The 12,982-nt window shown below is 38.5% G+C and overlaps 1 protein-coding gene across 3 annotated transcripts in view; it reads right to left on the minus strand.

Annotated features, from left to right (window-relative positions):
* Positions 1 to 12,982, minus strand: part of LOC136875114 (zinc finger protein 501) — a 66,945-nt gene that overhangs the window by 19,637 nt on the left and 34,326 nt on the right. For all 3 annotated transcript variants that reach the window (XM_068227998.1, XM_068227999.1, XM_068227997.1), the window contains one exon: positions 128 to 210. In XM_068227998.1, coding sequence (XP_068084099.1) covers positions 128 to 210 — 83 coding nt within the window. The remainder of the gene's footprint in view (positions 1 to 127; positions 211 to 12,982) is intronic.

Raw genomic sequence — 12,982 nt, forward strand, 5'->3', positions numbered from 1 at the left:
AATGTGAAGTGTTAGCTGGGTTAGAACTGATGATCTTGGGATGTGGAGGCTGGTCCAGAGAGGGAGCTAGTGAACCCATTTCACATGGTGCAGTAATAGGAGCATAAAATCTAACTGAGCTACTTACTTGTTTTCTTCTTTGAAATATGGGACGAGTTGATCAATCGTACCTCCTTCTAATTTTATTTCAGCTTTAACATCTGCAGCAGGCTATAAGGAAAATAATTTAAGAAATATAGAGTAAAGAGGTAGCATGAATAAAAATATGTATTTCAAAAGAAGAAATAGATCAAATTCTTCAGTACACACATATTACAGTAACTACAGGTTAAAACACCATGGTAATAGTTTTGACTTTTCTTCAGCCATGAATTTCAAAAATTGACATACCAATGACACAATGATATACGATGAGGAACAATAAAATCTGATGGTATTTTAAAAATTATTTATGTTATTGAAGTATATCATTAGGGCCCAGATATTTTAAAAATGCATATGTGCATATGCAAATGCATATTTGGAATGTTAGTACATATTTTGAATGTTAGTGCATATACAGGTATATTTTTCTCTTATGTGATCGACTATTCAATATTTCTGAATGAACTCTATATGTTGTACATCTCTTGGCAACACGAGAAGCCTTCCTCTTTCAGTGTCTCAATACAAGCAGGTAGATAGATAATGACCCATTTCACAACAGCTATTTCTTCTTTCTGACATTCCTTTCTAATTACAGTAACCTACCAAGGTTTGCTTAAACAAGTGTGTTCTTCTGTTAACTTGCTGGTCGTCCATTGCAGTGTTTTATCAGATTAAACTGTAAAAATGCCTAAAGGTAAGAACTCGAGGTCTTTTTTAATTAAACAGGCAATATACAAGTGACGGTTATGTAGTATAGTGTCAAGTGTGCAACAAGAGTGTAAAATGTGATAAAAAATTTCAAGTTGAACAGCATTCTAAACAACTTTACATCTCAGATCAAAAGAGCAGAGTAAGAATATGCAACAGCTACTTTTAACCGACGTGAAAGCACGATGTGAAGTTAGTGCATTTTCCGTTGATATCAGCAAAGCTTTTGTACGCTGCAACATTCCACTCTATAAACTGAATAATCCACATACACAATCGTTTCTCGAAAAGTATTGCACAAATCAAAGGATACTGGATGAATCTACCCTCAGGAAGAAGTATTTACTTTCACTGCACGCTTATGTCTTGATTCGATACGATCTGACAAACGAGGGAACTGTGTCTGGATATCGGTAGATGAAACAACAGATGCATTTGGTCGATACATTACAAACTTCATAGTGGGTAAATAATGTCCGGATGAACCCAGCAAACCTCATTTACTTTCGTGCAAAGTGTTAGAAAAAACCAACCATGCTACAGTTGCAAGATTTGTTAATGATTCCCTGCAAATTTTGTGGCCTAGTGATTCGGAGAGTGATTGTTACAAAGTGCGCCTTTTAGTCACAAATGTACCTTCGTATATGTTGAAAGCTGGTCAGTCTCTCCGAGTGTTATTTCTAAATCTCAACCATGTCAAATGTTTGGCCCATGGACAGTATCGTATTGCAGAAGAGATACGTACCCTCTTTCCATCTCTCAACAAAGTAATTTCAAGTGGGAAATATCTGTTCCTAAAAGCACCGGATCATGTATAGTTGTACAAAACTCATTTGTGTGAGGTTTCTCTCCCGCCGGAACATGTTCTCACAAGATGGGGAACTTGGTTACCGCAGTATCGTTCTACCAGGAGAACTTTAACCAAGTGAAAGATGTACTTCAAAGTATTTATGATAGTCATACAGCGTGTGTTCGTGAAGCAAAGTGCACATTTGAATCTGAAACTGTATATAAAGATATCAGTTTCATCCATGTGCATTATTCGTCCCTTACGAAGGCGATTAAGGGCCTAGAAACTCGTGGTGCACCCCTACACGAGGCAGTCTTTACCAGTAGAATGTACTGAGCAGTCAGTGCCAGTGTACAAGTATTGCCCAGTTACGTCCGTCGATGTACAACGATCATCTTCAGTCTATAAATTAATTCTCTCCAACAACAGAAAATCATTGACCCCCAAAAACATTGAAAAACTCTTGATAACCTACTGCCATGAATCCTTTTGCAAGGATTGAAACATGTTTGTCAGTTTAACATGGAGTTAAAATTAAATAATATGATTGGTAAGTGTACTTTTTATTTTTAGTGCATCTTTTTGTGGATATTTTCAACATTTTTAGTGCATGTGCGCACGCATATTTTTGGAGTTTTTAGTGCATATGAATCCGGACCCTACTATCACTGATCTCCCCTGCCACTGTAGATTTTCTGGTGTGAAATTAATTAACCTAACCTATTTTTCTTGAAATTTTTGTCTTGTCCTCTATCTCGGGCAAATGTTGTTAGTAGTGTTGTCTCTTATTGCATTTATTGGTCTTATGTGGTATTTTATACTGGGCTGTGTTGTAAGCATTATTTTGCCAGGTTACTTGTTTCTAAATTTGATGACTTATTCTTGTATTGTGTTGTTCCATTTGAGTTGTAGCTTGCATGTGGTTAGAGGAGAGTCCTACCTTATCTACTTAATACTGTGGTGTTGCGTTGTGTAAGAAGGATCCTTAACCTGAGAAGTACATCTCCTTTTAAACCATGCAGGTATGGTTCTGGTCCTGTGTTTAGTGATGTTACGATACCGTGGCTTTGATTTTGGGGTGGCATATTGGCTCCTGGGCATGCTGTTGAGGATGGTGTGATCCTTTAATCCCTTATGTGCTGACATATGTTTCTTGGTGATCATTATGGTTATTGCTGTGTATTGGGGTGGTTATGGCACTTGGGTAGGGGTGTGTATTGTCTTCAAGTTTACCTCTGTGTCCCAGTAGATTTGGCCATTTAGTTTGCATGGGTCTACAACTCTTTTGGAATAACCTTGTCTTGTCAGATGTAACTTGTTGGTTCTTGTGTGTGTTCTGGTTTCTTCAACTTCTCATTTCGTGCATTACCTTCTGAGTTGACATCATCATGCATTTAACTTGTAGTATTGTCAAGTTCATTTTAGATTAACCTGCCAGTCTACGGCCTTTTTCCTCAGTGGAATCTTTAGTATTTGTTGTTATTGTTGATTTGTCATCTTACACTTCTGTTGTTTGCTAGATAAGTATGGGATTATCTAGTATTTCCCAAGTGGTACTGATGTCACACAGCTAATTGATTATGAGGTCTCTTGGTTGTGTTTCTACCTTCTTCATTGTCCTATTGAGCATTTTCTATTGTCTTGCCTCAATATCTACCACTCATATTTTATTTACCTGGTCTCCTGGGGGATAGGAGGAGGTACCTGTTTAGCCGTGAAACGACAGGGTGATTTGGGATGTCACTTATTTCTTTAGACGGGATTGTGCCGAGGCCCTGATGGACAACTTGTGGGTTATTGCTGCTAATTTCCTCTTGGTCATCTGGTTTGAGGTGTATTCTATTGCCTTTTTTAACTTAATCAGACGTGCCAAAATGGAATGTGTACTTTTGGTAATTCTGTGAAGTTGGTGGGTTATGTGATTTCAGATTGGTCAACGCTCCTGGGTTTGCTCTTAACCATTTTCTGTCCTGTTATTCCTATGGTGTTAATGAAGGTGTTATTATGAGTTTATTGTTTTCTACCCTTGTATTATTCTAGGCTGGGTGTTGTTGATGACAAGCTTATCACGAACCCACCATGGGTTTTTGCAATTTTCTTAAATTTTGTCATTTGGTGGTGTGACTGATATGAGGTGCTGGACCAGATTAAGTTCAAAATTTATTAAATAACTCTCCTTGTGCATTTGAGTAAGTCAACTGTATTGTAAATCTACACATGATGTGCTCCAAATTCTTCTTTTAATTTAATTAAGTTCCTTAGTTTCAACTAGGGTAAAGTGTTTCCGGTCTGAATGAGTTTAACTAAGGTGGTTGGTATTGTGCTTTGATTGTCCCCTCCTTTATCTTATTTACCCTGTATTCAAGGTACTTTGGGTAGTGCTGATACTCATTTATTGAAGAATAACTGAGGTAGTAGTAAATATGTACCTAAGTATTGTGTAGTTCACTATAACCTATGTGCACTCTCGCGTATTGTAGGTCTTCCCTTCTAATTTCTTGCCTAGCGTTCTGCATTTGGCACTTGGGAATATAATTTGGTGGCATACTGTGGCCCTGGCCATATCAAATGTAGCTTCAAATTTAAGTCAAAACTAATATTTGGACTTTAGTTATCCTGTAGACTCACATTCACCAATTTAGTCTCTTATCCTTGTTGCCCTCTTTTGCTTCTTTGCTTTCTTAATTTTGTGGTAATGTTAATTTGATTTTGGAAATGAAACAACAAGGCTGTATTTCTTAGTAGTCAATAACTCGATAACGTGAATTTATGTTAAGATTCAGAATGTTATAATTTCAACCTTGGCATGTGTAAACAAGGTGTTTGGAGATTCTACTATTGATGATTTCAAAACTTGTCCTGGTAAAGCGATGATATGGTAAAAGTAAAATTTTGGTTACGAAATACACAAGAAATTGCAAACTTGTTTTGGTGAATAAACTTGAGATGTGATCATTGTAAGGTGTGATGGCTTTTATTAACAATGTGTAACCTAATAATCGACCAATTTGGTTTGAACAATTAACTTATTAATGATTTGATGTCAGTGCTAAACAAGTTTTGAGTTAAATGAACCTAACAATAATTGACATATACATATCTATTTTGGTGCTTCAAAGACCAAACATTCCACAATCTGGTAATACGTGACCATGAAATTGATACCGGTGAGTCTTTTCTTCTTTGCGAACTACTTCACCAAAATTTAGTCTATTTCTAGACCAATGCAGTATGAGTGTCATTATGTATGAGTGTATGTGTGCTTTCTGGGCAGGAGGCTATGACGGAATTAAGGTAAATAAACTCCCTTCATACATAGTTTTCGAACTGGGTGTTATTAATGTAGAAATTTATATACGGAAACCTTTCACCAAGGTGTGGACTAATTTTATTATAACCCTCAACTGGTATCATCTATGTTTGTAACGTAACTGGTATCATATGTCTGTCTGACTCCAGATATTTACTTTTAAATTAAACAATGAGTTCTTAATTGTTTATTATTTATTGAACTTAATTCGTTTAAATATATGTTTTCAAACATGTCAGTGCGAAAGGTAGAAGAAAAAAATTACAAACCAAGAAAAAAATAATAAAATATTAGAATGATGCTCCAAAAATGTAGACGCCTCTGTTTTTCTAAAAAATCTAGACAATATGATTATTATGATCATTTTGCTGATATGTCAGTGTTATACAAAGACCATACAAACAAATAAAACATAAAATTACTGGAAAACTCAAAACACAAATTTAAGTTTTAAGGTTCAAAGTCACTGTTTATTAGAAAGCATAATTTTCCCTTTCCCCTTATTGTTATATGTATATAACTACAAATCAAAACATTTTGTGTCCAGATATAGCTATGATTTTCAAAATATATAGCAAAATATGTTAGACTTCAAAAATGTTTCACACGCCCACATACTTTCATTCATTTATCCGCAAAGCACTCTCAGCAGATTTTTTTGGCGCACTCCAAGCAGATCGGTTTTTCACACTTCCGGCATGGGTACTTCATTCTCCTTTTCAGTTTAGGATCGCAAAAGTAGCACGTTTTATGAAACTCGAAGAATTCAGGCAGTTCATGCAGAATGTCAGTTCAAAGTTTGGTTCATTAGGTCGTAAAACTGAAGGAGATGGTCCTGATTGTGGTTCCATTATTATTTATATTAATAAAATGCACTGTAAGTAACAACAGTGTTATACTAACTCACAAAAATCACAATAAACACTCAATACTGAATAACGTCATTCGCGAACAATAGTCAAGGAACTGGTATCATACGTCTGTCAGGCGGCGCGATAAGTTTAATACGCACTTACTTAAGGTAAAAAAAAGCGAGCGGTACATCACCATCTCTACAGGGAAACAACACTCCAGCTGAGAGGTACACAAGGGAAGAAAGCAGTAGGCTGAGGAAAGGAGAGGGAATGGCTTTGGAAACTTTTTCAGCCGTCTCACAGACGTATGATACCAGTTGAGGGTTAAATATGATTTGAAGTCACGAACTGTTCATGTTTTCTGCGTCTGAGAACGTGGTTCAACTAATTTGAACTTTACTTACGTATCGACGGGAACAAATGAGGCCTGTGTTTGGTGATGTTCCCTCACAAAGGAGGCCTGAACTTGTCTGCCTTCGCTCTAACTTACTGCATAGCTTGCTCGCACACCTTTTCCTGGCGAGTGTGACCGAGGCTGAGTGTTGGTGCTAGCGTGAAGTCTGGCTGCTGCAAGCATGGACTCTGGACCCATACTGTATTCATGCCATGCCATGAATCCATCTAATCCAATAGAACCTGGCTGAGTTCATTTATACACCGGGTTAACACATTCTTCAAATATCCTTACACTGAAACATCTTCATCTACTTGAATTTAATTAAGTGACTGTCTTCAAGCCTTGTTGTTGTAAGTTATGGCATGTGCCTTGGTATTCCTGCTACATCTCCAAGACTATGAGTTTTCACCATTCTCATTTTATTTTGGAAACTCCTGAGTTATACATCTACTTATATTTCAATGAAGTTTTGTCAACCATCTGAAAAGTGCTGTGCGTGTGAAATTCTGGAAATTTAAATCTGTGTATAATATATTCTGAGACCTTGCGTTTGCTGACTATTAATTTTTTTGGGGGGGATGTAATGAAATTATGTAAGTTGATGTTCCCATGGTGAAAATGCATTGATTGGCAACTCAAGTTCAGAATTGGTATCTTAATCATATTATTATTATTATTAAAATATTCATAAATTGTCTAGCCCTGTTTAGTAGGGTTTTATATTGGTAATTGGAAGGTTATTAAGCATGGCAGTTTTCACAAGTTTTGTATGTTGGAAGTTTCATTCCCTCTATTATTATTATTATTATTATTATTATTATTATTATTACATGGCTGATGGACGTGCGTGAGATCAGCTTCTCAGTCAAAATGAATTAGCAGGTGTTATTTCCTAGTAATATATATCAAATGTTGTGTTAAAGTGTGCAAACATAGTCTGAAAGTGTTTAAAGTGAAAGTGTCTCCCTGTCGTGGTCATATTTTTATCAGTTCATTAAAATATTCCACTGTGAAACAAGATGACCAGGAGTAACAAGCGCAACAGCAAGGAAGCGAACGGTAGTGCCAACCTCGTGGAAGAGACAGTCACGAGGATCCTGAATGAGACTCTCAGCTCGGGTAAGTTTCTGGACAGAATTATAGAGGCGATATCGGAGCGAGTGACCACACTTGTTGTTAAGGAAGTAAAGAAATCTCTCCAGTTCAATGCTGAACTTGTAGCAGATTTAAAGAACAAACTAGAGTGTCGGGACAAGGAAATCCAGGCACTTAGGTCAGAATTCGAAGCTAGAAGTGACTCTCTCAAACAATATAGTAGGAGAAATAACCTGAGAATCTTTGTAGTGCAGGAGAGCTCAAAGGAAAATCTGACAAACTTGCAGCAAATGTCTTCAGAGATATAGGCATGAGTATAAATATCAATGATATTGATAGAAGTCATCGTGTTGGGCCTAAATCAATAGGGAAAACTCGGCCTATCATTGTCAAGTTTATTTCCTATCGTACACGACAAGAAGTATTCCGTAACAAAAGGAGACTAAAGGGCACTCATGTTACCATCCGTGAAGATCTCACGTCCACTAGACTCTCCATACTGAAGACCATCATTCACCGTTTCCATGTAAGCAACCGTTGGATTGCAGACGGTGATATCATCATTAAGAAACCTGATGGGGGCAAAGTGCGCATTAACCGGCTGTGTGACTTACCGGAGGATAGAGATAGCAGCTAAACGGACAATTCACTTGACTGTTCTGATCCCTATTTACTATATTTAATTTTATTAAATACCATCTTATCATAATTTAATTAGATTAGCTCACTGTACTTAGATTATTTCATTCACATAATTATTAATTTTTCGTAAGGTGGCTACGAGAACTAATGGGTCACTCTCCTCTGACAGTACTGGACATTCCTTCCCAGCCACAATCCCTTTCAAGGCCTCACTCACCCCTCCACTCTCCACAAACAGAACACGACCTTGTGACAACTGTCCACTTACCCCTCCTGGAATTACCCCCCTTCCTTCTCTCACAACTAGAGACCTGCTCCTTTCCCTAAAGGTCTCCATATAGATCATCTAAATATACATTCATTGTCTGCCCATTTCCACGAACCCAAAGAACTTGTCTCGGACGTATTTGATGTTTGCCTTCTCACTGAAACCTGGCTTCATGATCTGATCCCTTTGAAGACTTTCAAAATACCTAGCTACCGTATACTTCAGAACGACAGAGCAAGAGAGAGGGGAGGAGGTGTGGCAGTGATAGTCAAAACCAGTTTAAAGCCTAGGATAATTGCATGTTCGGATAGCGAATAGAATAGACGACCTGAGTTCCTGATCTTGCAAATAATCGTAGCCCATCAGAAATGTGCTCTCTGTGTGATGTACAAGCCACCTCCAATTGGACATTTGGAGGATGCAGAGAATGCATTGTTACGCGTACTCCTGCAATATGAACATGTAATTGTCATGGGCGACTTTAACACAGACCCAGGAAACAACAATGCCGAATGTCGGTAGCTTATTAACATGACTAAGTCTTGCAATATGAGCATTTTGCAAACACTCCCTACTCACCACACCGCCACGTCACACACGACAATCTATTTAATGATTGTCAGGAATACAGACAAAGTACTACAACATGGACAGACATATGTACCAGGAATTTCAGCTCGTGACCTAATATATATATCCTACTCCTTAAAGATCCGAAAGACAAAACCAAGGACTATTACATTCAGAGATCTCTCTAAAACTGACTGCAGTATGTTCACTGAAGATCCACTAGATGTTCCATGGTACCATATACTGACAGTTCACGACATTGACATTAAAGTAAACATATTTAATTAATATCTGACGGTGCTCTATGATCGACACGCCCCGCCGAAAACAGTATGGGTAACACGAGCCCCAGCGCTGTGGCTATACCCGGAGCTAAAGGAGTTAATGGCAAGACGAGATGCTGCACACAGAAAGTATAAGCGACAACCGAAACAAGACAATTTGGATGCATTTAAACGGCTACGAAATAAAACATTGTAGGCAGTATGCAACGCTAGAATTACACATGCACATTCCCTGCGAAAACAAAATACTAGACCTGCTATGGCTTGGAAAGAACTAAGACACATGGGAATAGGTAAATAAAAAGACTATCATCCTATTGACATATCCCTGGACTCACTCAATACATATTTTACCACTCCCGGACAAACCATTGACAGAGAAAGGAAACATAGAACACTATACAGCAATTACAACTCACCTGCACCTGACAGAGAAAAATTCTACTTTTCACATGTGACACCCTCGCAAGTTAAACAAGCCATATTTAGAATAAAATCGATATCCAAAGGGATAGACAACATAGAAATAGAATTTATTAAGACAATAATTGACATAATTTTACCTACTATAACTCACATCTTTAACCATTCACTAATGACTGGCATGTATACCTACTTATGGACAGCTGTTGTTGTCGTCCCGCTCGCTAAAAAATCACCGCCTGAAGACGTAACCAACTATAGATCTGTGAGCTTATTATCGGTCCTTTCAAAAGCCCGAGAATTCATTGTACATCAACAAGTCTCCAACAAGTCGCCAATACACAATATTCTTGATGAACACCAGTCTGGTTTTCGAAGTAACCACAGCACTAGTACTGCACTACTTAAGGTCACAGACGACATTCGCAATGCTATGGACAAAAGACAAGTTACCATCCTAGCACTTCTTGACTTCTCTAAAGCTTCTGACTCAGTTGACATGGACATACCACTTTCCAAACTAATTAAACTCCAGTTCTCGACAAATAGTCTTCAGTGGATGAATTCATACCTCCGCGGTTGTCTGCAGTGTGACTGAAATAACAATGATGAATATTCATCCTGCGATCCGTGGAGGTTGGTGTTCCACAGGGGTCTGTCCTAGGTCGGCTCTATTTTCTGTCTATCTCAATGATATTACATCATCGGTAAATAGCCGCAGACACCACATGTACACTGACGATATACAATTATACTTGCACTCTGAACCGGAAAGACTAACTGATAAAAATTAAATTTCAATAGACACTTACAAGAAATCTGTAACTGGACTGACATGCATGGACTTAGATTAAATAACGTAAAATCTCAAGCAATAATAATTTCACATCCTGCGCTTTTCAAAAGCCATAAGCAATTTCACTTTACCAAAACTCTACCTACAAAATTCACCCATTGATTTCAGGGAATCTGTCAAAGATCTCGGCGTTATGGCAGATGAACATCTTTCTTGGAAGCAGCAGGTTACCAGCATCTCCAGGAAAGTATTTGCGACACTTAACTCACTTAGAAGATTCTACAACATATTTTCTCAAGTATTAAAAGAACGCCTCATTTGCACTCTGGTATTATCTCATTTCGACTACTGGGACGCCATGTACAACGACCTGACTGCTACTCTTAAGGACAAACTACAACACGCACAAAACACCTGTGTTTGCTATATATGTGACCTACATTACTTTGACCATGTTACACCTGCCTATGATGCACTCGGTTGGCTAAAACTCAAACAGCGAGGTAATCTTCATGCTTTATGCCTTCTCCATCAAATACTCTCCTCATGCTCACCTCCCTCCTTGTACAGTCTATTTCATCACCTCTCATCCGATAACAGTTTTGGAACATGGTCAAAATCTGATACACTCCTATCTATTTCACCTGAACGCACCACACAATACACAAACTCATTTGTTATTTCTTCTGCACAACAATGGAATGCACTAGCCGTCTCTGTCAGAGGAGCCTCACCTCCTAGTTTTAGGCAACTTTGTCATCGCTACCTACTAAGTAATGCTATTGAAATATTGTAGATTTAGCCTTCCTCAAACTATAGACATTATATAATCTCACTGTTATTACCAAGGTTAATAGAAATTAGCTAATCATGTCATAATTGTGGAAATAGTCATCTTCATCATCTCCATCATCATCATGACCGCCATTTTATAACAGAGAAGATACCAAAGAACTTTTACCAATCAAACAATCAACACAGCAAATATTTTTTCCATAACCTAAATATTAACACTTGTGCTTATTGTGCTCATTGTCCAATATTTTTCAACTAAGTTTTCCTCATACAACTGATGATGACCACTAAGTGGTCGAAACATGTTCTGTGAGTGATAATGTATATTTAATTTTGCCCAACACAAAAAATAGAGTTTCGATTAGGTGGTTCTTTAATTATTCTTGTTGATTATACTCATTGATACGGTCATGAAGTGGATAAACTGCAACAGGACAACAACTTGGCGGACCTTCCGGACCCAATTCGAGACCGTGTGCGGGCACAACGGTTGGACATCGGAGGAAAGGGCCATGTACCTAATCGCCGGACTGCAAGGACCAGCAGGGGAAGTACTACACAGCCTTCAGCCGCGTGCCACTTACGACGAGATCGTTAGAGCGCTCGACAGCCGATACGGTGACCACCAGCTGGCAGCCGCCTACCGAGTCCAGCTGAGGAAGAGGACCCACCGCGCTAATGAGACGCTGCAAGAATTCGTGCAAGATGTGGAGCAGCTAGCCCACAAGGCTCTGGACCACATTCAGCGGGAGGCAGCCTATACATTCATTGGTGGGCTCCGCGACGCTGAGATCCGTCAAAAGCTGATGCTCAGCGGGGAGCATCACCTCAGAGAGGCCCTGACGTTAGCCCTGAGGGTGGAGGCAGTGAAGGGAACAGCGGCACCGTCACCAAGAATACGAGCCTTGAGAAACTAAGGGAGAGAGAGCGCGCAAACTGTGTAAGTGTGTGTTATGAGCAAAAGTTGTGTGTAGTCTTGTGTAGTTTAGTGCGTAGCTAATAAATCTTAGTATTAAAGCTAACAGTCTACTGTTAATTGATCCTACTACCCCGCCAACTCGTTACAATATCAATTAGCATCTCATCAATTTTGACAGGAAGGGAGTCTGCATCCCTCATGACAGCCAAATTAATCAAATGACATGGTCATCCTATAATAATAATAATAATAATGCTTTTGCACTATCCTCTTAATTTAGCAGCAACAACATTTTTTCTTCCCATCATACAGTAAGAGGAGCATTATCTGTGCTGAAAGCTATACGGTTTGCATCGGAATGTCATATCTTTTCAGAACATCCAGGAGCAAATTAGCCATATTAACACCAGTAGAGTTGCCTTCCAAATTTTCCATGGATGTCAAATGATTTTCAATCCTTTTGAATTCTTTGTAGAAAAACGAAATGATAGGATAGAGCTTTCTATCTTTATAATTGCTACCATCAGTTGAAATCGCACAGGTTAAGTCTTCAAAGTTTGAATCACCTTACTATCTGAACACGGGCCATTTCATTAATTACGGCTGCTGTTTTTGTTATAGCACATGGATACTTCTTCGCAAAATTTGAATCCGGGAACATCCTTCTGAACAATGGTCCTGTGTGATCAGAACACATCTTCCTTCCCGCCTACTAGAGAATTACTTAACTTTTTGTTCCTCTCGAGACAGCTAGCACTGTGAGCTACAACATCAGTCTCCCCTGCACACACCGACACATGGAACAAAATGCATGATAGTTTCCTTCATTAGACTGTAAAAGAACGGAAATTCAGTTTTATAGGTGCCCCTGAACACTTGGAGATAATGTTTGTTACACACTTAAGAAAATGGAAATTGCAACACCATGAAGGCATTCGTCGTTTGTGTTAATTTTCAAGTTATGGAACAATGCCAGGTAGGTAA

This window comes from Anabrus simplex, chromosome 5, assembly GCF_040414725.1.
Source record: "Anabrus simplex isolate iqAnaSimp1 chromosome 5, ASM4041472v1, whole genome shotgun sequence".
NCBI classification, from domain to species: Eukaryota; Metazoa; Arthropoda; class Insecta; order Orthoptera; family Tettigoniidae; genus Anabrus; species Anabrus simplex.